A 25124-nucleotide genomic window follows, 5' to 3' on the forward strand; every position below is an offset into this window, starting at 1 on the left:
GTACATATGTTTATTTATTAGTCACGAATACACTTAAGTTACAGTGACAATCCCCTAGCTGCCACACTCTGGTGCCTGTTCGGGTACATGGAGGGAGAATTTAGCATGGCCAATGCAATAAGTGGGGTGAAGGGGCCTGGGCAGGATTGTTGTCAGTGCAGGCTTGATGGGCTGAATGGTCTCCTCCTGCACTGCAGGGATTGGAGATTCTAAAACGAAATATCCTTCTTCTTTGGTGTTGGCTTTTTATTGTTCAGATCAGATCACCCCCTCCCCCTCTGTTAATTATTAATAATCCTGTAAACCTAATGCTTTTTTAAAACATCAGTCTCGCTTCAAACTCAATCCTCATAGGAACCCCCCTTTTGTTATCCGGGATGGGAAGTGTTTGTGTTCCCTAACAAGTTAATGACTCACTCCCCTGGACTCAGTGGATTATCCCTCTTGTTTGAAATTAAATTCACAAAACAGCAATCTCCCAAAACAAAGCTTTTGACTTTTTTTTTAAAAGAAGTCCCTTTTATTAATGGCTGGATTGTTTTAAAGAAGGCACAAACTTTAACAGCATCTCCCTCCCCACTTCTCTATGACCCCAAAGGAAATTACGACAATAATAAGGTTCTGCCTCTCTCTCTCTCTCTGTCTGGACCGGTTTTGGTGGTGGTGGCGGCTCTGAAGTGGAACTCGATCCGGATTAACTGTGAACATGGACTTTTACTCAGCCCCGCAGCCCGTCTATAACCCGGTAAGAGGCTCAGAGCAGCCCGGTGATTACACTTTATCCGCAGCTCAGTCAGAGATGGGTGTTGACTTTAGCAGCGCTGTTACATTGCTGTGTCTGACTTTCATTTCTCCGGGAGGAGCCCCAACCTTCAGCTTCCGATATGAGGCTGTCAAAGGACAGATTTTTAGTTACCCCCCCCCCTTTTCCGGGACACACTCTTATTTACCCCCCACCCGGACAGACCTAGTTATCCCCCTCCAGGGAAGACTCTTAGTTACCACCCCCCCCCCAGGAAAGACTCTTAGTTACCCTCTCCCCCCCAGGAAAGACTCTTAGTTACCCTCTCCCCACCAGGACAGACTCTTAGTTACCCTCTCCCCACCAGGACAGACTCTTAGCTATCCCCCCCTCCCTCCAGGAAAGACTCTTAGTTACCCCCACCGTCCCCCCCCCAGGACAGATTCAAAATTACCTCCCAGACCCTCCCCCCCAATCCAAGGACACAGTTATTTATCCCCCACCGTGCCCACACAACAAATTTAGTTACACTCCTTCAGGACAGACTCTTTACCCTCCAGCACCCCCTGCCCAACAGACTCTTAGCCACCCTCCCCAGGAAAGACACTTAATTAAGACCTAGTTAAACCACCCAGGACGGACTCTGTTACCCCTGCCCCCTCCAAGGGCCCAGGAAAAGGTGGGTGGGGGGGGGGGTATAAACTCAGGGCTATCATTTTCTCTCTATAACGAGGAATTTTAATTGTTTAAAGATGCCAGCCTCAGTTTGAGATGGCGATGGGGTTCCTGTCTTTTTGCAGGGTAGTTGTGGCGTTTTGTCCAGTTTGAGTGTTTAAATATATCTCTGGGGTTAGACAGGTGTTAGCGGGTCGGGGGCGGAGGGGGGAGTGGGGTGCCCTCTGCACCCCTTTCTCAGCAATTTGGTGCTCTACCCGCACAATCCTCTCCATGGTTCAGGGTGTAATATCCCGCCGGGATCTTGCGTGGAAGGTTTGGTTTCTGCAGTGATGGTATTTTCATAATGCAGATGTATGGGATTGAGGGTGATTTAGGTAATTGGATCAGGAATTGGCTAGCAGATAGGAGACAGAGGGTGGTGGTTGATGGTAAGTATTCGTCATGGAGTTCAGTTACGAGTGGTGTGCCTCAGGGATCTGTTTTGGGGCCACTGCTGTTGTAATTTTTATAAATGATCTGGATGAGGGTATAGTTGGGTGGATTAGTAAATTTGCTGATGACACCAAAGTCGGAGGTGTGGTAGATAGTGAGGAGGGGTGTCATAGTTTACAGAGAGACTTGGACAAGTTGCAGAGCTGGGCCGAGAGGTGGCAGATGGAGTTTAACGCAGAAAAGTGTGAGGTAATTCACTTTGGCAGGAATAACAGATGTGTCGAGTATAGGGCTAACGGTAGGACTCTGAATAGTGTTGATGAACAGAGGGATCTAGGTGTATGTGTACATAGATCCCTGAAAGTTGGGAATCAAGTAGATAAGGTTGTTAGGAAGGCATACGGTGTCTTGGCGTTTATTGGTAGGGGGATTGAATTTAGGAGCCGCAGTGTCATGTTGCAACTGTGCAAAACTCTGGTGCGGCCGCACTTGGAGTATTGTGTGCAGTTCTGGTCCCCACATTATAGGAAGGATGTGGAGGCATTGGAGAGGGTGCAGAGGAGGTTTACCAGGATGTTGCCTGGTATGGAGGGGAGGTCCTATGAGGAGAGACTGAGGGATTTGAGGTTGTTTTCGTTAGAAAGAAGGCGGCTAAGAGGGGATCTTATTGAAACATATAAGATGATTAGAGGTTTGGATAGGGTGGACAGTGATAGCCTTTTTCCTCGGATGGAGAAAGCTAGCACGAGGGGTCATAGCTTTAAATGAAGGGGTGGTAGTTATAGGACGGATGTCAGAGGTAAGTTCTTTACCCAGAGGGTGGTGAGGGATTGGAATGCCCTGCCTGCTGTAAATGCACCTAGTTTGGGGGCGTTTAAGAGATCCGTGGATAGGTTTATGGATGGAAAGGGATTGGTTTAGGTTAGAGGGTCATTGGCTTTTTAATTGGTCGGCGCAACATCATGGGCCGAAGGGCCTATTCTGCGCTGTAATGTTCTATGTTCTATGTTCTATGTTCTATATAGCGCCTTTCAAGACCAAACCCGAGGTTCCAAATGTAGTCATGTTGAAGCATTGTCACTGTTGGAATGTAGGAAATTCAGCTGCCAATTTGTGCACAGCAAGATCCCACCAACATACTGTGACAGTGACCAGATGATGTGCTTTGGTAATATTAACTGAGGGATAACTGTTGACCAGGACAACTGGAATAACTCCTCTGAGATAAAGTGCCACAGGATCTTTTACATCTACTCGAGTAAGGAGTTTAATATCTCAGCAGAGAGATGGATCGCATTCCTTCCTCTGCACTGCACTGTGTGGGATTTGAACTCAGATCCTTGTGACTCATACTTGCCACTAACCACGCCACACAGGCAGCTTTCCTGCGTGGATCCAGTACTCCTCCTCAGTCACAGATTTCCTCTTACGCAACATAAAGTTTAGGAGCAAGAATAGACCATTTGGTCCTTTGAGCTTTTTCCTCCATTTAGTAAGGTCCCGGTCTCAACTCCGCTTTCTGTGGCACAGCGGTTAGCGCTGCTGCCTCACAGCGCTAGGGACCCGGGTTTGATTTGCAGCTTGGGGCACTGTCTGTGTAGAGTCTGCACATTCTCCCCGTGCCTGCGTGGGTTTCCTCCGGTTTCCTCCCACCGTCCAAAAGACATGCTGATTAGGTTCTCCCTCAGTGTACCAGAACAGGCACCAGAGTTCTGCGACTGGGGGATTTTCACAGTAACTTCATTGCAGTATTAATGTAAGTTTACTTGTGACTAATAAATAAACTTTACTTTTGCTTTACTGTCTTCCCCCCATAACCGTTGATTCCCTTGTCTGTTAAGAATCTATCTAACTCTGAATTATTCCAAGCCCTAGCCTCCACTGCTCTCTGGGGGACAGAATTCCACAGACTAATAACCCTCTGGAAGAAAAAATTCTCCTTATCGCCACCTTAACTTCTTATTGTCAAACTATGTCCCTTCATTCTAATCCCTCCCACAAGCTGAACCATCTCTTGGTGCCCACTGCATCAGGGGTGTTTTTAGAGGGTATACGTGTACAAACGAACAATGCCTTTATTGGAAAGATGTTTACTCTACAGGCTGTTCTGATAGACTGCCCGATTGCTGAACTCATCATCAATATGTCATGTGATCCAGCTCTTAAAGTTACCTTGTTCCAACTCGGAACAAACACGAATACACGCTGCTTTCAAATCCTCTCAGGACCTTCTTTCGTTCAAATGATCTGCAAGGCTGATAAGGACAGCATGGTGACACAGTGGTTAGCACTGCTGCCGGGGACCCAGGTTCGATTCCCGGCTTGGGTCACTGTCTGTGCAGAGTCCGCACGTTCTCCCTGTGTCTGCGCGGATTTCCCTCCGGCTGCTCCAGTTTTCTCCCGCAGTCCCAAAGACGTGCTGGTTAGGTGGACTGGCTGCACTAAATTCTCCCTCAGTGTACCTGAACAGAGTGTGGCGACTGGGGCATTTTTCACAATAACTTAATTGCAGTGTTACTGTAAGCTGACTTGTGACACGAATAAACTTTAATAAACTGATTATTTGTTGTTCTTGTAAACTCTGATGGGTATAAGCCTATAAACTATTATAAGCTAATAAGCTATTCAACCTTTTGTCATAAGATCAGCCCCTCAACCCAGGAATGAGAGTGAGTGAACCTTTCCTGAACTGCTTGTATTGTAATTATAGCTTTATTTAAATGTGGGGGGCATATATCAAACTGCTGGTACTGAGGCAAATCTCTGACCACTTGTTTTGTTCTGCCGTGGATAACATCTTCCTCGGAAATTTCCTCTTATCTCCCCAACTCTTCACACAATTGGACTTTTTTTTAACTAACTTTAAAGCCAGCTGTGGGCCCACTCAGCCTGTAACAACTACTTCTCTCTTTATTTCTCAATTCTGGTTCCACAATTTAGTTTTGAGATCTGGAGGAAATGGGTGAACTGATGGAAACCATTACTCTGTGGTCTCGGGGATCTCAGCCATGAAGACAATTGCTCAACTCTGCATTTCAAACCCTTTTGTTATGTTGCCTTTTGTTTCTCCTATTTTCCAGCCGTTAACCTTGCCGCACCCAACACCTCATCCATAGGGCCAGTATCGCTGGAGCCCAGTGAGCATTGACTGGCTATTCAACTCTGGGGAACTTCACAGCCAAGCCCAATCCTGAGCTCTGCTGCATTTGTGCGACCATTTCTGAAAGAAATGGCGGAGCTGATAGTGGATGCCTTGGTGGTTGTTTTCCAGACGTCGCTGGATTCTGGGGAAGTGCCGGAAGATTGGAAAACGGCTAATGTTACGCCATTGTTTAAGAAGGGTGGCAGGCAAAAGGCGGGGAATTATAGGCCGGTTAGTTTAACGTCTGTTGTAGGTAAAATGTTAGAATCCGTCATCAAGGAGGAAATAGCGAGGCATCTTGAGAGGAATTGCTTGATAGGGCAGACGCAGCACGGTTTCGTTAAGGGGAAGTCGTGTCTGACAAATTTACTGGAGTTCTATGAGGATGTGTCTAGGGCGGTGGATAGAGGAGAGCCGGTGGATGTGGTCTTTCTAGATTTTCAGAAGGCGTTTGATAAGGTACCTCACAAGAGGTTATTGCAGAAGGTCAGGGGGCATGGAGTTGGGGGTAGGGTGTTAGCGTGGATAGAGGATTGGTTGTCAAATAGGAGGCAGAGATTGGGGGTCAATGGGTGCTATTCGGATTGGCGGTTGGTGACTAGTGGAGTGCCTCAGGGGTCGGTGCTGGGGCCTCAGCTATTTACCATTTATATAGATGATCTGGAGGAGGGAACCGAGTGTATGGTGTCGAAATTTGCTGATGACACCAAGATTGGAGGAACGGCAAATTGTGCGGAGGGTGTGGAGAGTCTACAGAAGGATCTAGATAGGCTGGGTGAATGGGCCAGGAACTGGCAAATGGAATTTAATGTTGGCAAGTGCGAGGTGGTCCACTTTGGTAGGAATAATGGTAGGAAGGATTATTACTTACGTGGAGAAAAACTGCAGCAGGCGATGGTGCAGAGGGACCTCGGGGTCCTTGTGCATGAGTCGCAAAAACCCAGCTTGCAGGTGCAGCAGGTGGTCAGGAAGGCAAATGGGATGCTGGCCTTCATAGCGAGGGGGATTGAATATAAAAGTAGGGAGGTCTTGCTGCAGCTGTATAGGGCATTGGTGAGGCCGCAGCTGGAGTACTGTGTGCAGTTTTGGGCGCCGTACTTACGCAAGGATATTTTGGCCTTGGAGGGAGTGCAGAGGAGGTTTACTAGGCTGATACCGGAGTTGAGGGGGTTGAGCTATGAGGTGAGGCTGAATAAACTAGGCTTGTACTCGTTAGAGTTTAGAAGAATGAGAGGAGATCTCATTGAGACGTATAAGATGATGAATGGGATGGATAGGATAGAGGTGGAAAGACTCTTCCCGCTCAGAAAGGACAGTAGGACTAGGGGGCACAGCCTCAAGATAAAGGGGGGGCGGTTTAGAACGGAGTTGAGGAAGAACTTCTTCACTCAAAGGGTGGTGAATCTCTGGAATTCTCTGCCCGTTGAAGTGGTGGAGGCTACCTCGCTAAATATTTTTAAGACGCGGGTTGATGGGTTTCTGATAAGAAAGGGGATTAAGGGTTATGGCGAGAGGGCGGGAATGTGGAACTGAGCCACGACAGATCAGCCATGATCTTATTGAATGGCAGGGCAGGCTCGAAGGGCCAGATGGCCTACTCCTGCTCCTATTTCTTATGTTCTTATGATGTGGAGATGCTGGCGTTGGACTGGGGTAAACACAGCAAGAAGTCTCACAACACCAGGGTAAAGCCCCACAGGTTTATTTGGTAGTAAAACGTCACAAGCTTTCGGAACGCTGTCCTTTTGTCAAGTGGGTGGAGAGTTCTGATCAGAAACAGGGCACACAGTTTACAGAATACTGATTAGAATGTGAATCTTTACAGCTAACCTGCTATTCAAGTCTTAAAGATGCAGACAGTGTGAGTGGAGAGAGCATTAAGCATAGGTTAAAGAGATGTGTATTGTCTCCAGACAGGATGGTAAGTGAGATGTTGCAAGTTCAGGCAAGTCATGGGGGTTACAGATAGTGTGACGTGAACCCAAAATCTGAAGCGGAGAAGCTACGACATCTTCTCTGGAGTCTTCAACATGTCATTGATGAAGACAAACATCTCGCCAGGGCCATCCCCACACCCCCACTTCTTGCCTTCAAACAACCGCACAACCTCAAACAGACTGTTGTTCGCAGCAAACTACCCAGCCTTCAGGAGAACAGTGACCACAATACTACACAACCCTGCCACAGCAACCTCTGCAAGACATGCCGGATCATCGACATGGATGCCATCATCACATATGAGAACACCATCCACCAGGTACACGGCACATACTGTTGCAACTCAGCCAACGTTGCCTATCTAATACGCTGCAGGAAAGGATATCCTGAAGCATGGTACATTGGGGAGACCATGCAGACACTACGACAACGGATGAATGAACACTGCTCGACAATCACCAGGCAAGACTGTTCTCTTCCTGTTGGCAAACAGTTCAGCGGTCACGGGCATTCGGCCTTTGGTCTTTGGGTAAATGTTCTCCAAGGCAGCCTTCACACCACATGACAGCGCAGAGTCGCTGAGCAGAGACTGATAGCCAAGTTCCGCACGCATGCGGACACCCCCAACCAGGATCTTGGGTTCATGTCACACTATCTGTGACCCCCATGACTTGCCTGGGCTTGCAACATCTCACTTACTGTCCTGTCTGGAGGCAATACACATCTCTTTAACCTATGCTTAATGCTATCTCCACTCACATTCTCTGCATCTTTAAGAATTGAATAGCAGATTAGCTGTAAAGACTCGCATTCTAATCAGTATTCTGTAAACTGTGTGTGCCTTTATATACCCTGTTTCTGATCAGAACTCTCCATTCACCTGACGAAGGAACAGCGTTCCGAAAGCTTGTGGTGTTTACTACCAAATAAACCTGTTGGACTTTAACCTGGTGTTGTGAGACTTCTTGCTGTGTGTCATTAGTCAGCAGAGATGTTGCCCTGTACTGTCCTGGCTGACAGCACTGAGACAAACTGCCCAATCAGTACAGGTTGAATCAGAGCACCTTCCTCATTAAGAAACAAGAGCAGGAGTGTCCCATGTGGACCCCTGAGCCTGCTCAATCCCCAGTAATATCCATAGAATCCTACAGGGCAGAAGGAGGCCATTCGACCCATTGAGTCTGTACCAACCACAATCCCACCCAGGCCCTATCCTCATAACCCCATGCAGTTACCCTGCTAGTTCCCCTGACACTAAGGGTCAATTTAGCACGGCCAATCCGCCTAACCTGCGCATTTTTGGAGTGTGGGAGGAAACCCATGCAGACATGGGGCGAATGTGCAAACTCCACATTGACGGTGACCCGAGGCCAGAATTGAACCCGGGCCTCTGGCTCTGTGAGGCAGCAGTCTAACCACTGGGCCACTTCACCCATTGTGGCAGAGCTTTCTCAACTCCACTTTGCCGTACACCCACATATCTTGGTTCCTGGTTCCCGTCCTATCAGTCTTGGCCCTCGCAGTGCGTGGCAACTGTACGTTCGCAGCTTTCTGGGTTTGAGAGTTCCCTCTGTGTGAAGAAATGTCAGTTCGTCTCAGTTATTATTAGCCAGAGCCTGATTCTGAGACAGTGCCCCCATGTTCCAGCAAGAGGAAAGAGCCCCTCAGGATTAACCCCATCCCATGGCCTAAGAACTGGATCATTGTGAGTAAAGACGGGATGGGAATCTCTCCTCGTGTGCTGTGTTCAGATAAAACTCTCGCTAAAGTCCAGGACTGAGTTGGTATTCCATCACCAAGGCCCAGCTGTGCTCAAACACAGACAGGCTTCATCTGTCAGTTAATCACCTCTTGAGTTTGATACTAGCTCAGGGGTGGCACGGTGGCACAGTGGTTAGTACTGCGCCAGGGACCCGGGTTCAATTCCCGGCTTGGGTGACTGTGCGGACTCAGCATGTTCTCCCCATGTCTGCGTGGGTTTCCTCCGGATGCTCCGGTTTCCTCCCTCAGAGCAAAGGTGTGCCGGTTAGGTGGATTGGCCGTGCTAAATTGACCCTTAGTGCCAGGGGGACTAGGAGGGTAAATGCTTGTGGTGATTGCTGTTGGTGCTGGCTCGATGGGCTGAATGCCCTCCTTCTGTAGTATAGGGATTCTACGACGGTGGCACAGTGGTTAGCAGCGCTGCTTCACAGCACCAGGGTTCGATTCCCGGGTCACTATCTGTATGGAGTTTGCACATTCTCCCCGTGTCTGCGTGGGTTTCCTCCGGGTGCTCCGGTTTCCTCCCACAGTCCGAAAGACGTGCTGGTTAGATGCATTGGGTTCTTCCCAAGAGTTAGCTTGATTTTAACTGACTGCTGACCACTGAGAGGCTCTCGTTGTCCCCACCCTGCCTGACCGTAATCCTATTTTGTGTTTCAGACGATTCCTTACGTTGGGCCCATTCCTGGGGGCCTACAGGATGGGAAGATGATCATGATTAAAGGACGTGTGCTTCCTCAAACTAACAGGTACTTCTTCAAGAATCTGCCAAGGAATCCTGCGCGTGGTCCTATTACCTAACCAGCTTTGAAAACTCCCAAATAAAAGTCTTATGTTTAAGTCCAAAGATGTGCTGGTTAAAGTTAATTTATTAGTCACGAGTAAGGCTTGCATTAACACCGCAATGAAGTTACTGTGGAAATCCCCTGGTTGACACGCTCCGAAGCCTGTTCGGTTACACTGAGGGGCAATTTAGCATGGTCTCTGCACCTGTGGGAGGAAACCGGAGCACCCGGAGGAAACCCACGCAGACATGGGGAGAATGTGCACACAGTGATCCAAGCCGGGAATTGAACCTGGGTCCCTGGCGCTGTGAGGCAGCAGTGCTAACCACTGCGCCGCGAACAGGTACCGGAGTGTGGTGACTAGGGGATTTTTCATAGTGACTGCATCGCAGTGTGAACGTAAGCCTACTTGTGACACTAAAAAATAAACTTCTCTTGATATTTCCAGAGTAGGGCAGACTGTGAGCAGGAAGACTAAGTCCCCGATATTTTTCCAGTTATTCAGCCTTATAGAATTGGTGCTGTTAGCAAACTGAAATGATTGTGTGCGACACCCTTTATTGAAGGCAGTCACAGTGTTGGGTGAGCTGTAGATCTAGCATTCCACATGACCCCGTGTGGAGAGTTAGGATTGAATTAGATTGGAATTATTTTGTGCTCTCTTGCTTAGATGTACCTGACTTTCCCACCCACAGGTCACTGGAGGACTCCGAATGAAAACACAATGCCGGGGCTGGGTTTTTCGGCCTGCCACCGGGATTTTCCAGTCCCGCCGTAAGTCGATGGACTTTGGCTGGCCTGACACATCCCTCGCAGCGGGTCCAGTTGGGGAGGATGGTGGGCATTAACAAGGGACTCACTTCACCCCCTATAAATGGGAGCAGATGAGATTGGTGGCTGTGGAGTGAGGAGGTGTATATTTATTAGTGTCACAAGTAGGCTTACATTAACAACACAATGAAGTTGCTGTGAAAATTTCCTAGTGGCCACAGTCTGCCGCCTGTTCAGATACACTGAGGGAGAATTTAGCACGGCCAATCCACCTCACCAGCACGTCTTTGCACTGAGAGAAGAAACTGGAGGAAACCCACGTAGACGTGGGGAGAATGTGCAATCTCCACGCGGAGAGTGACCCAAGTCGGGAATTGAACCCAGGTCCCCGATGATGTGAGGCAGCAGTGCTAATCACTGTGCTGTAACTTTGTAAACATAGTTTACAAGGTTAAACATAGTAACCGTGTAAAGGTTGGTTCTGGTTCTATCCTTCACCAACTGGCTTTCTGGAATAGAGTAACCACACTCCTGCATCATGTGTACCTCTAAAATATTCAACTGCACAGGCAGACTTTGGGCGGAATTCTCATGGCACACATCAACTCTGATCTCCCACATTGCCTGGATCCATTACAGACGCCTATCGCTGCAACAGGTCCACAGCAGACGCCATCTCCCTGGCCCTGCACTCAACCCTGGAACACTTGGCTAACAAAGATCCCTCTGTTAGGCTCCTATTTATTGATTACAGCTCAGCCTTCAACACCATTATTCCTACGAAACTCATCTCCAAACTCCATGGCCTGGACCTCGGCACCTCCCCCTGCGACTGGATCCTGAACTTCCTAACCCACACATCACACTCGGTAAGGATGGGCAACAGCACTTCCTCCACCATCATCCTCAACACTGGTGCCCACAAGGTTGTATTCTCAGCCCCCCTACTGTACTCCTTATACACCTATAACTGTGTGGTCAAATTCCCCTCCAATTCGATTTTCGAGTTTGCTGGTGACACCACCACAGTGGGTCGGATCTCAAACGGTGGCGAGACAGACTACAGGAATGAGACAGAGAATCTGGTGAACTGGTGCAGTGGCAATAATCCCTCCCTCAATGTCGGAGGAGACTGTCATCAACTTCAGGAAGCGTAAGGGAGAACACGTCCCTGTCTACATCAACGGGGATAAAGTAGAAATGGTCGAGAGCTTCAAGTTTTTAGGTGTCCAGATCATCAACAACCTGTCCTGGTCCCCCCATGCCGACACTATAGTTAAGAAAGCCCCACCAATACCTCTACTTTCTCAGAAGACTAAGGAAATTTGACATGTCAGCTATGACTCTCACCAGCTTTTACAGATGCCCCATAGAAAGCATTCTTTCTGGTTTATCACAGCTTGGTCTGGCTCCTGCTCTGCCTAAGACCACAAGGAACTACAAAAGGTTGTGAATGTAGCCCACTCCATCATGCAAACCAGCTTCCTATCCATTGACTCTGTCTACACTTCCTGCTGCCTTGGCAAAGCAGCCAGAATAATTAAGGACGCTACACACCTCAATCATACTCTATTCCACCCCCTTCTATTGAGAAAAAGGTACAAAAGTCTGAGGTCACGTACCAACTAGCTCAAGAACAGCCTCTTCCCTGCTGCCATCAGACTTAGGAATACACCTACTTCCTATTAAGTTAATTTTTCTCTGCAGCCTTGCTATGACTGCAACGCTACATTCTGTACCCTCTGCTTCCTTCTCCGCTATGTACACTATGAATGGTATGCTTTGTCTGTATAGAATGCAAGAAAGAAATAATACTTTTCACTGTATCTCAATACAGGTGACAATAATAGATCAATGGGCTGGGACAAGCGGCATTGCTGCACTCCCGCTGTACAGCACTGGTGTTGAAGCTTGGGGCAGGTTCTTCAGTCCCGATCTTAACCAGGAACCCAAAACCTTGTGACACCTCATTGGGTACCTCTGCCACTAGAGTAACACAACATCAGCAGATCGTGATGATAAAGCAGGATGTTTTGGTGTTGGTCTCAGTTTAACTTTGTGCGTTAGGCTGGTGGCCTCCAACCTTTGAATCATAGAATCCCTACAGTGCAGAAGGAGGCCATTCAGCCCATCCAGTCTGCACTGACCATAATCCTACCTAGCCCCAGGTATTTACCCTCTAGCAGCACCCCCCGCCCGACACTAAGGGACAATTTAGCACGGCCAAACAACTTAACCTGCACATGTTTGGACTGTGGGAGGAAACCCACACAGACATGAGGAGAATGTGGAAACTCCACACACATTGTGACCCAAGCTGGGAATCGAACCCGGGTCCCTGGCGCTGTGAAGCAGCCGTGCTAACCACTGTGCCACCCTTAACCGCTGTGCTGTCCCTTGTTGTTCATATTAACTCCTCTGAGCGACTTCCCTTGATTGGACCAGTTGACTGTGTGTCTTTATACACAGCTCAAAGAGCCAAATTAAAACAAAGTGGAAGTTTGAATGGAGTCCCCAAGTATCGCTGAGAGGGATTACTGTTTTTCCGAGGTTGTTTTATATTTTGGTGGTTGAATCTTCTGGTGATTTTATTCCCCGCCTGCTCCTTGTCCTCAGATTCCACGTGAACCTTCAGTGTGGCCCAACAGCCCACCATTGCGACGTCGCCTTTCATTTCAACCCTCGGTACGAGGCTGCACATTACGTGGTTTGCAACTCCTTTGAGAACCAGCACTGGTGCAACGAAGAGAGAAAACATGAGATGCCAATCCAGAGAGGAGAAACATTCCAACTTCTCATCCTTGTCCAACCGGATTGCTATAAGGTAATTTGTACCATTGTAAGAGTCTTTTGTTTAAAAAGTGCAAAAAAACCTACAAGTTCACAGTACATTTGTAGTCACTTGTGAGAGTTTGGCAGCAATACCACCTTGGGAAGCCTGTCTTGGAATAACCATTGTTTGGTGCTGCTATGGAACGGTATAGAGAACCAAGGACAAAGAAAATTACAGCACAGGAACAGGCCCTTCGGCCCTCCAAGTCTGCACCGACCATGCTGCCAGACTGAACGAAAACCCCCTACCCTACCGGGGACCATATCCCCATATTCCCATCCTATTCATGGATTTGTCCAGACGCCCCTTAAAACTCACTATTGAATCTGCTTCCACCACCTCCCCTGGCAACGAGTTCCAGGCACCCACCACCCCCCGTGTAAAAAAAAACTTGCCTTGTACATTTCCTTTAAACCTTGCCCCTCGCGCCTTAAACCTGTGCCCCCTAGTAATTGACTCTTCCATTCTGAGAAAAAGCTTCTGACTGTCCACTCTGTCCATGCCTCTCATAATCTTGTAGACTTCTATCAGGTCGCCCTTCAACCTCTGTCGTTCCAGTGAGAACAAACCAAACTTCTCATAGCTAATGTCCTCCATACCAGGCAGCATTCTGGTCAATCTTTTCTGTACCCTCTCCAAAGCCTCCACGTTCTTGTGCGGTGACCAGAATTGAACACTAGATTCCAAATACGGTTGAGTTAGATGTTGAGGCTTCCCAGTGCACTCCCACCTCTTCTACTGAACCCAGCCTTTATAAGGGATTTTCTCATCACTGAGCTAATGCTGTCAATCAGGAGACAAGTTAACAGGCCTAAAAGCATAGGAACAGGAGTAGGACATTCAGCCCTTCAAGCTTATTCCACCCCCATTTAGTGAACATAAGAACTAGGAGCAGGAGAAGGCCATCTGGCCCCTGGAGCCTGCTCCGCCATTCAATAAGATCATGGCTGATCTTTTTGTGGACTCAGCTCCACTTACCCACCCGCTCACCATAGCCCTCAGTTCCTTCACTGTTCAAAAATTTATCTATCCATGCCTTAAAAACATTCAATGAGGTAGCTTCAACTGCTTCACTGGGTAGGGAATGCCACAGATTCACAACCCTTTGGGTGAAGAAGTTCTTCCTCAACTCAGTCCTAAATCTGCTCCCCCTTATTTTGAGGTCATGCCCCCTAGTTTTAGTTTCATCCACCAGTGGAAACAACTTCCCTGCTTCTGTCCTATTCAATCTCTTTGTAACTTTATATGTTTCTGTAAGATTCCCCCTCATTCTTCTGTATTCCAATAAGTACAGTCCCAGTCTACCTATCCTGTCCTTATCTGCCAACCTTTTCAACTCCAGAATCAACCTAGTGAATCTCTACTGCACCCCCTCCAGTTCCAGTATATCCTTTCTATCCTTTCCCAGGTAAGGAACATTCCCGCTGTTGGGAATAAAACCTCATTTTTCTAGAATAGACTGAGGCTCAGTTATCTCCTTGCCAGCCCATTGGTTAAGGACTCTGTGGCCTCTCCCAGTGGTGGCACGCTGGTTAGCACTGCGGCCTCACAGCGTCAGGGACCTGGGTTCGATTCCTGGCTCGGGTCACTGTCTGTGTGGGGTTTGCACGTTCGCCCCGTGCCTGCATGGGTTCCCTCCGGATGCTCTGGTTTCCTCCCACAGTCCGAAAGACGGCATTGACCATGCTAAATTCTCCCTCGGCGTACCCAAACAGGCGCCAGAATGCGGCGACTAGGGGATTTTCCACAGTAACTTCATTGCAGTGTTAATGTAAGCCTACTTGTGACCATAATAACTAAGCCTTAACCTCAATGCGGATTGCAAGTGGAGACTGGGTGAGATACCAGTTGGCAGCACTGGGCGGGTATGTGTCCCTGTAAAAATCAGTCTCATCCAGAGAGGGAAGAGGAGAAATGTGAAACAAACAAAAGTTAAAGAGGTTTCACCCTGGTTATAAGGGAGGAAGGGCCTGGACCAGGATTGACCCTGGTGCTGCGGGAATGACCCGAGGTTCGGTTATCTGTAAGCGTGTTGTGTTTTTGCCCAGGTGGCCGTGAATGATAAACACTTCCTGGAATTCAAACACCGGATCCCATTCTCCAGGGTGGACACCATCGGCATCGAAGGCCAAGTGGAGATCGTCTCCCTCAGCTTCATAAACAGCAACGTGAGTATCGCACCGCGAGGTCAAACCCGAGGCTGCAAATGTTCATTGGAGACGATGAGGGCCTTCAGAAAGTGGCAGTCTACAAGCTGCCTCTGTGAGCTTAGTATAAATCCACCCGTCCCCCACCCTCGGTCTCCCCAAAATCCGACTGGAATAGTTTCCCGGAATGTAACAAGTCACAAAGAGTAACTGGGGACTATGACACTGGTCCGAACTGTTCTTCACCCATTGTAAGAAGTCTGACAACACCAGGTTTAAGTCCAACTGATTTATTTGGTAGTAAACTCACTAGCTTTCGAGGTTTGCCTCTTCGTCAGGTGAATGGAGAGCTCTGGCCTCAGACAGAGCATATAACATCACACACAGTTTACAGATTACGGATTAGAATGCGAATCTTTACACCTAACCTGCTGTTCAAGTCTTAAAGTCACTAACAGTGTGATTGGAAGGAGCATTGAGCTCACATTGTTAGTGACTTTAAGACTTGAACAGCAGGTTAGCTGTAAAGATTCGCATTCTAATCAGTAATCTGTAAACTGTGTGTGATGTTATATGCTCTGTCTGAGGCCAGAACTCTCCATTCACCTGACGAAGAGGCAAACCTCAAAAGCTAGTGAGTTTACTATCAAATAAACCTGTTGGACTTTAACCTGGTTTTGTCAGGCTTCTCACTGTGTTTACCCCAGTCCAACACCGGCATCCCCACATCTTCACCCATTGGACAGGCAGCCAGCAGTGAGGGAGGTGAACATTTTGTAAAAGAGTTCTGTTGCCCCGAGTTACTGGGTGGACACAAGGCAGAGTAAACAAACAGCAATGTGGACAGAGTGATCAAAGATAAGGCCACCATAGTCCCAGATGACCATAGGCTGCTGTGCCCTGTTGGAGGGGGTGGGGGGTTGGGGGGGGGCGGGGAGGGAGGTGGGAGGTGGGGGTGGTAGCTGACACATGGAGATTTAATCAGAGTGATACCACACCTCAGGCGACAGGCAGGATTGAGTAGGTGGGACCTTCCTGAATAACCTGTCCGTCCAGGAGTTAAATCCACTCTGTCAGCATAGAATAGAATCCCGACCATACGCAGGAGGCCATTCGGCCCATCGAGCCTGCACCGACCACAATCCCACCCGTTCCCAGGTGGCACGGTGGCACCTTGATTAGCACTGCTGCCTAACAACGTCAGGGACCTGGGTTCGATTCCCGGCTTGGGTCGCTGACTCTGTTTGGAGTTTGCACGTTCTCCCCGTGTCTGCGTGGGTTTCCTCCAGGTGCTCCGGTTTCCTCCCACAGTCTGAAAGACGTGCGGTTAGTTGCATTGACCCAAACAGGCGCTGGAATGTGATGACTAGGGGAATTTCACAGTGACCTCATTGCAGTTTTAATGTAAACCTATTTGTGATGAATAAATAAATTTTACTTTTCCCATAACTCTCATTTACCCTAGCTAATCTCCCTGACACTAGGGTCAATTTACCCTGACCAGTCAACCTAACCATCTTTGGACTGTGGAAGAGAACCCACATAGACATGGGGAGGACATGCAAACTTCACACAGGCAGTGACCGAGGCTGGAATTAATCCTGAGTCCCTGGCGCTGTGAAGCAGGAATGCTAACCACTGTGCCACAACAATTCTAGATTTTTATTGAATTCACATTTCCCCATCTGCTGTGGTGGGATTTGAACTCAGGGCCCCAGATCTTGCCCTGGGTCTCTGAACCACAAGTCCAGTGACAATTAAATAGTTTGGAAATTATCAGTGAGAACTGAAGAGCAGGCTAGATGCAAATATTTTTCTTCATATTTATTTGGTGAGGTGTTGCAGCCAATGGGGGTACTAGTGGCACAGTGCTTAGCACTGCTGCCTCACGGTGCCAGGGACCCAGGTTCGATTCCCAACTTTGGTCACTGTCTGTGTGGAGTTTGCACATTCTCCCCATGTCTACATGGGTTTATTCCGGGTGCTCCTGTTTCCTCCCACAGTCTGAAAGATGTGCTGGTTAGGTGCATTGTCCGTGCTAAATTCTCCCTCAATGTACCCGGACAGGCACAGAGTGTGATGACTAAGGGATTTTCACAGTAACTTCACTGAGGTGTTAATGTAAGCCTACTTGTGACAATAAGTAGACTTTTAAAAAACACTTTTAACCTAACTCCAGTGGTTAACTTGCTAACTGTCCAGGGTGTTGATGTCCACTGAGTTTGGTGGAATGGATAGGGTTGGGGGTGTGGAAGGTGGGCAGTGTACGTGCCCATCAATCCCCCAGCCTGTGGGTTAACACGACCCTGCGGACTGCAGGGGGAGGGGCAGGACAAGGGGCGTCATTTCCTGCTGACCTTTAACCTGGGCTGCTGCCAATCGTGGAGTGTTGGAAGGCAACGTTAATGTTCTCCAACTCCCATCGGTACAAACTGAATTAGCAAAGGAAGGAATATTCCGGGTCGGATCCTCCGACCTCACCCGCAGCTGGGATTCACCAGTCCTGCTGCAGTGATCTGAGATTTGGTTGAGTGTGGAATTCTCAGTCCTCGCTGGCAGCAGTGGCTGGGGCGGTGGGGGGGGGGGCGGACAGGGGAACAGCCGGAGAATTCCTGTGCCTTCAGCTTTGATCCTCATTGGAATAGTGCAGGGCAGAAGGAGGCCATTCGGGCCATCGAGTCTGCACAGGCAACAATCCCACCTAGGCCCTATTCCCGTAACCCCACATATTTATCCCGCTAATCCCTCTAACCTACCCATCCCGGGACACTAAGGGGCAATTTAGCGTGGCCAAGACACCTAAACTCGCATATCTTGGGACTGTGGGAGCGTGTTGAATTTGACTAACTTTGTGTGTGTTGCTGCTCTCTAGTGGCCTTTGGTGGTACAGCATCATATCCTCTGCACAGCAATCAAGGGCGCTGATTTTTCAATGTTTATGGCTGGCAAATGGCCAGAACGTACTCCCGTCATGTTTGTGTGAAGTTCCAGACCATGACCGGATGCTGTCTTATTCATCGATAGCGAGACGATGGCTGTGACGGTGGTGTGATCTGTCGGGCTGAGAATGAGAAGCTAACGCTACGATGAAATGTTCTTGTTGCGTTGACACCGAATTCTGTTTTAATTCCAGATCCAACCTGCGGCACCAGCTGGAAATACGATGAATGTGAGTTACTGAAGTCAGGTTCTCTTTCACCCAGTTTTTTTTTTAATCCATTTGTGGGACAGGGGTGTTGCTGGCTGGATCAGCATTTATTCCCCATCCCTCGTTGCCCTTGGAGGGCAGTTGAGGGTCACCCACACTGCTGGGGCTCTGGAATTGCATGTCAGCCAGACCGGGTAAGGACGGCAGATTTCCTTCCCTAAAGGACGTTAGTGAACCAGATGGGTTTTTCCGACAATGATTTCATGGCCGTCAGTAGATTCTTAATCCCAGAATTTTATTTATTGAATTCAAATTCCACCATCTGCCGTGGTGGGATTTGAACCCAGGTCCCCAGAACGTTAGCCGAGTTTCTGGATTAACGGCCGAGCGATAACACCACTAGGCCATCACCTCTTTCTCTGTTTGTTTCAATGTCCTTCTCAATAACTTAATCCACACGTGTGTGAGAAAGCCCAGGAATTCCTGCGGGAGGAGCTATTCCCAGTAGCTGTCGGAACCCAGTGGTGTGGACAGTTTCTCCAGCCACCCTTTCCTGATCTGCTGGGTTTCTTCGAGACTTCGCCAACACCCCAGAAGATGCTGAAACTTTTGATTCCTAAGTGCAAAGGGAAAGTTATCAATGGATGCAGGAGATAACTCAACAGGTCAGTCGTGGGAGAAGAATGAGGTTTAACATAGAACGTGGAAAAACTACAGCACAATCAGGCCCTTCGGCCCACAAGTTGTGCTGATCATATCTCTACCTGCTAGGCCTACCTATAACCCTCAATCCCATGTACTCATCCGGAAGTCTCTTAAAAGACCCCATCGAATTTGCCTCCACCACCACCGACAGCAGCCACTTCCACTCACCCACCACCCTCCGAGTGAAAAACGTACCCCTGACATCTCCTCTGTATCTAGTCCCCAGCACCCTAAACCTGTGAACTCTCGTAGCGACCATTTCAGCCCTGGGAAATAGCCTCTGAGAATCCACCTGATCAATAACTCAAAGGACAACCTTCGGAACAGGAGCGTGCAGGGTATATCCTTGCTTTCTGCTCCGAAGGTTCTCCAGCCAGGAAGCTGTTTCCAAATGCTGATGTATCAGCCATGCTTCCCCCCACCCTTCCATCTCCCATTTCTCTGCTCCCTCCCCCCTCCCCGTCCCATTCTCCTTTCACCCCTCTGATCACTGACCTGCGCTGTCATCCAGTCAAAGCAGCATCTTGACTCTAAAATCCAGGTAGAATAGAATCCCTACAGTGCAGCAGGCAGCCATTTGGCCTATCGAGTCTGTATCGACTACAATCCCACCCAGGCCCTATCCCTTTAACCTCATGTATTTACCCTGCTAATCCTCCTGACACTGGCAATTTAGCGTGGTCAGTCAACCTAACCTGCACATCTTTGGACTGTGGGAGGAAACCGGAGCACCCAGAGGAAACCCATGCAGACACGGGGAGAATGTGCAAACTCCGCACAGACAGTGACCTGAGGCCAAAATCGAATTTGGGTCCCTGGCGCTGTGAGGCAGCAGTGCTAACCGCTGTGCCACCGTGCCGTGGTTCTGTTGTTTTCTGGTCTCACCATTGACCTCACCCCTCCCTATCTCTGTCATCTCCTCCACAACCCTTTGCGATTCTCTCCACTAATTCTGGCCTGTTGTGCTGTCCCAGTTATACTAACCCACCATCGATAGCTGCCTTAGTTCAAGCTCTGGATTCCCATCCCTACATCTCTCTACCTCATTCATACACTTCCCTCTTTTAAGGCATGATTTAAAACCAACCTCATCAACTATATTCTTGATCATCTATCTGACTGAATCTCTCCTTAGGAAGAGTCCTTTTCTTTCTTTATCTCGGGATGTGGGGTGTCACTGGCTGGGCCAGCCTTTGATGTCTGTCCCTGAATGTCCTGTATCGGAGGGCACCTTCCCGTAGCTCTGGAATCACATGTAGGCCAGACTGGGTAAGGATGGCAGATTTCCTTCCCTAAAGGACATGAGCGAACCAGGTGGGTTTTTCGGACTTTGGTTTTCATGGTCATCAGAACGTTGTTAATTCCAGATTTTTAAAATTGAATTCAAATTCCATCATCTGCCGTGGTGAGATTCGAACCCAGGTCTCCGGAGCGTTACCCTGGGTCTCTGGATTACTAGTCCAGTGACGATACCACTCTGCCACCGCTTCCCTGGTATTGTATTTTGCTGTGTAATGTTCCTGTGAAGCAGCTTGAGATATTTTATTCTGCCAGAGGCGCTATATAAATACAACTTGTTGTTGTTTCCCTTCTTTCCCATGACACAGTACACTAGCTCGGGCTGCAGGAAGGTGATGTGCAGTGGGTGGGTCAGTGTGTGGGTCATATATCCAGTATATGGTGGTGGCAGTAGGGTACCAGCTTATGCTGGACAGAGGTTGCCTGCCTGCTTTGTCCAAGGAGTATTATCTGGACACAAAATGTTCTCCAGTGTTCCCTTCTGCTGCACAGTCCCAATGTCGAGACTGTGCCTCATCAGTGCCCCCACACTTGGCTGTTCTCAACTAACACAGGTCACAAACTCCCCCTGCTGTGAAACTTAAAGTTTTTTTTTATTAGTATCACAAGTACACTTACATTAACATGGCAATGAAGTTATTGTGAAAATCTCCTAGTTGTCGCACTCCGGTGCCTATTTGGTTACACCGAGGGAGAATTTAGCACGGCCAATGCATACAACCAACTCGCCTTTCAGACTCTGGGAGGAAACTGGAGGAAACCCATGCAGACACGGGGAGAATATGCAGACTCTACACAGACAGTGACCCAAGCTGGGAATCGAACCCAGATCCCTGGCGCTGTGAGGCAGCAGGGCTAACCACTGTGCCACCCTTGATGCAACTTGAATTTTTAGCATTGCACATTTGTCAAAACAACATTTCTCTTTGGATTTCAGTTCAATCCTGGCTTTCCTGGTTTTCCACCTTCTGCGTATCCCATTGGAAACGCCAGTCCGGTAAGTCTCTAACTGTTGTTTCTTGTGCAGTTTAGTCACTGGGAGGTTTCCAAAGCTGCTTTTAAAATGGAGCACTCTACAGCGCGTTGATGACCCTTTGTGCTGTTCAGAGGGTAACAGGAATTCTCCCACCCTGCCGGCAGCTGGGATTCTCCAGTCCCGCTGCAGTGAGCGGAGACTCAGTTGGGCTGCCTCCTCAGCTGAAAGCAGTGAGGGGCACGGGTTCCACACTTCCTCATTGTCTCACCTCTCGAGTATTAAAATGGAATGACTGTGGCCGTTGCTGGCACGGTGCAGGTCTGGGTGCCTCGAGGTTGCATACGGTGACTCACTCGCCTACTTCAGAGGATCAAGCTTGGTAGTTGCTGAGTGTTGATGACTCTGAAGAAAGATAGCAAGTTTCCTTCTCTAAAGGATATGAGTGAACTGGTTGTGTTCATAAAACAATCCAAAAGCGTCGTGACGGCTCTTACTGATCGGCCAATGCAAACAACATCTCCGTGTTTACCGCCGCAAAACCTTTCCTCATTTCACAGTTTGGTGGCACAGTGGTTAGCACTGCTGCCCCACAGCACCAAGAACCCAGGTTCGATTCCCAGCTTGGGTCACATCTGAACATCACATCCCAGGCATCCTTCTCCAGCCTTTACACCCATTTCAAAATCCTGAGCTTTGCGTGGGGGGGGGCCTACCCCTCTTAACAACCGGTCTAAGGCTGGGGGTAAAGACAGATGCCTCCTTGTCCGTATGTGTTCAGTTCGGACCTCTCACACACTCTTTCATCACAGATTAGCATCTACTGTACTTTGACCCACTCCCTTATAATCGGTGATCTATCCCGGAGCTCCGGTTGTGGCCATTCAACCGGACCCGTAAACAGATCCCAGGCTTCGGCACCGATTGTTGTCGGTAAAGATACCTCTGAGACTAATTGTGAGTCAAAGTACAGCGAGTTTATTCAAAAGCTTTTGGGAGATCCACCTGGTACCCAACAGTGGTTCCCCAGGCGTCTCCCCGAACACAAGTTAAGAGCACATATTTTAAACCAACTCCCCCCCAAGTCTCAGCAGGTTCCCAGTCTGTGGGTTGTCCTCCATTGTGGGAACATGGCTGCCTCGGCATTTCTTCATGGTTATCTCAAGGCCGCAATTGACGTGTGTGATTAACCCTTAGCTAACATACAGGCTGACAAGTTAAAATTAACGGGACTGATGTAACAATCTATGTTCATAAGTTGTATAGCATATAATATGTATAATATGTTGGTACATGATACATAAGCAGTATATAACGAATAGGACATGCAAGCTTCACTATGTTAGGCAAAAGTCCACAAAATTAAAGATACAACTGTAGATACGAATTGGGTCAGCTACATTTCTGAATGGACTTGTGTCCAACAGCAAGGGCAGCTGCAGTCTGTCTGGGGACACAAAAACAGTTTGCATCTATCTGAGATATATGAAAACAAGCTGCGCGTAAGTTGCACAATATTTTTTTCATTCTCCAAGAATTACAAAGTTCATTAACCCATTCGCTACTGCGCCCCCTAAACGGCACGTGTGGGAGGAAACCCATGCAGACACGGGGAGAATGTGCAGACTCTGCGCAGACAGTCACCCAAGCCAGGAATCGAACCTGGGTGCCTGGCGCTGTGAGGCAGCAGTGCTAACCCACTGTGCCACCGTGCCGCACTTGCCTATCAAAGATCTATCCAACTCTTATCTCTGATCGATTCGATAATTCAGTCTTTTGTTTCAGGATCGTTATTAATTAGATTAACATTTTATTCCAGATTTATTAATTGAATTTAAATCTCTCCCAGCTACTCATGGCTCCAGAGAATTTGTCCGAGCCGTGAGATTGCCAGTTCAGGACGGTGCTATCATTCCCGCTGGGCTGCAACGAGGAGACAAAAAATACTTACTGAGAAAAACATACATTCTTAACAATTATATAACCTCTGATCCCTGGTACCCTTTGTGCAGTGAATCTTTGACACTTTGTGCTGTCTTTTCTGAGACTGTTGTTTTGCTGACAGTAACTTCAGTTAAAAGTGACCCGGTGTTTTTGTATTGTCCTCTGTCTCCCTTTCCAGGCTGCTTCCATGTATGGTCCACCTCCCTTTGCCAATCCGGTAAGTTCTGACCTTTTGGCTAAGAGCAGACTCCATCCCTCTCTCCCCCGGCAACCGTCCGAGATGAAGCCCGTTTGTTCGGAACCTGGAATCCCACCATGAGCTTCTGATCTCAGCCACTGATCTCGCCGATCTCTGTCTCTATTACTTCACCTTTGTCTAAGCACCTGTATGAGGAGGGAGAGATGGGCTGGCACAGTGCTTAGCACTGCTGACTCTCACTGCCAGGGACCCAAGTTCGATTCCTGGTTTGGGTGACTGTCTGAGTGGAGTTTGCACGTTCACCCCATGTCTGCGTGGGTTTCCTCCGGGTGCTCCGGTTTCCTCCCGCACTCCAAAGTGTGTAGGTCAGGTGGATTGGCCATGCTAAATTGCCCCTTAGTGTCAGGGGGACTAGCAGAGCGACAGGGTGGCACAGTGGTTAGCACTACTGCCTCACAGTGCCAGGAACCCGGATTCAATTCCTGGCTTGGGTCCCTGCCTGTGTGGAATTTGCACATTCTCCCCGTGGCTGTGTGGGTTTCCTCCCACAGTCTGAAAGACGTGCTGGTTAGGTGCATTAACCATGTTAAATTCTACCTCAGTGTACCCAAGCAGGCAACAGAGTGTGGCGACTAGGGGATCTTCACAGTAACTTCATTGCAGTGTTAATGTAAGCCTACTTGTGGCTAATAAATTAACTTTAACAGGGTAAGTACATGGGGTTACGGGATAGGGTGGGATTATTGTCGGTGCAGGCTCGATGGGCTGAATGGCCTTCTGCTCTCTAGGGATTCTACGATTCTGTTCTATGATTGGTTCGACTGGATCTGTATTCACTAGAGTGTAGAAGGATGAGGGGGGATCTGACTGAAATGTATAAAATTCTAACAGGACAGGACAGACTAGATGGAGGGAGGAAGGTTGGGGAATCGAGAACCAGGATCAGTCTCAGATACAGGGTGGACCATTTAGACTGAGATTAGGAAAGATCCCTTCACTCAAAGGGTAAGAAACCTGTGGAATTGTCTCCCACAGGAGGCTGTGGAGGCCAAGTCACTGAATGTATCAAGAAAGAGATGGATAAGGTTTTAGATTTTAATAGCATCAGGAGGAATGGGGAGAAAGTGAGACCATGTCATTGAGTTAGAGGATTAGCCATGGTCATATTGAATGGCTGAGCAGGCTCGAAGGGCCAAATGGCCCTCTCCCAGTTTCTCTGTTTCTCTTAGCTGCTGGAATGTGACAATTCCAGTACGCTCCTGGCTGCTTTCCCACATTCTACCCTCTAAATCCGAACTCATCCAAAAACCTACTGCCCCTGTCTGAACTTGCACCAGTGCCGTTCTCCTATCATGCCTGTGCCCGCTGACCTACCCTGGCTCCCAGGCAACCAGTGTCTTGATGTTAAAATTCTCATCATTGTTTTTGAACCCCTCCATGTCTCTGTAATCCGCTCCAGCCCCGTGATCCTCAGATATCCACACTCCTTTAATTCCGGTCTCATTAAGTATTCCCAATTTTAATTGCTGCACCATCTTCTCGAGGGCAGTTAGGGATAGTCCTACGATGCCCACATCCAAAAATCTCGATGGCCGCAACTAGGCCCCAAGTTCTGGAATTCTCTCTC

At 48.5% G+C, this 25124-nt stretch overlaps 1 protein-coding gene across 1 annotated transcript in view; it reads left to right on the forward strand.

Moving 5' to 3' along the window:
* Positions 1 to 627: 627 nt before the first annotated feature.
* LOC145357229 (galectin-4-like) overlaps positions 628 to 25124 on the forward strand; it is a 31877-nt gene continuing 7380 nt past the window's right edge. Inside the window, exons 1-7 of the mRNA XM_080210386.1 lie at positions 628 to 745; positions 9354 to 9442; positions 12866 to 13073; positions 15131 to 15250; positions 18363 to 18398; positions 21319 to 21378; positions 23477 to 23515. Of these exons, the coding sequence (XP_080066512.1) occupies positions 707 to 745; positions 9354 to 9442; positions 12866 to 13073; positions 15131 to 15250; positions 18363 to 18398; positions 21319 to 21378; positions 23477 to 23515 (591 nt within the window). The 5' untranslated portion in view covers positions 628 to 706. The remainder of the gene's footprint in view (positions 746 to 9353; positions 9443 to 12865; positions 13074 to 15130; positions 15251 to 18362; positions 18399 to 21318; positions 21379 to 23476; positions 23516 to 25124) is intronic.

Source organism: Carcharhinus amblyrhynchos, chromosome 23, assembly GCF_965287045.1.
Source record: "Carcharhinus amblyrhynchos chromosome 23, sCarAmb.v2.hapA, whole genome shotgun sequence".
Classification (NCBI taxonomy): domain Eukaryota; kingdom Metazoa; phylum Chordata; class Chondrichthyes; order Carcharhiniformes; family Carcharhinidae; genus Carcharhinus; species Carcharhinus amblyrhynchos.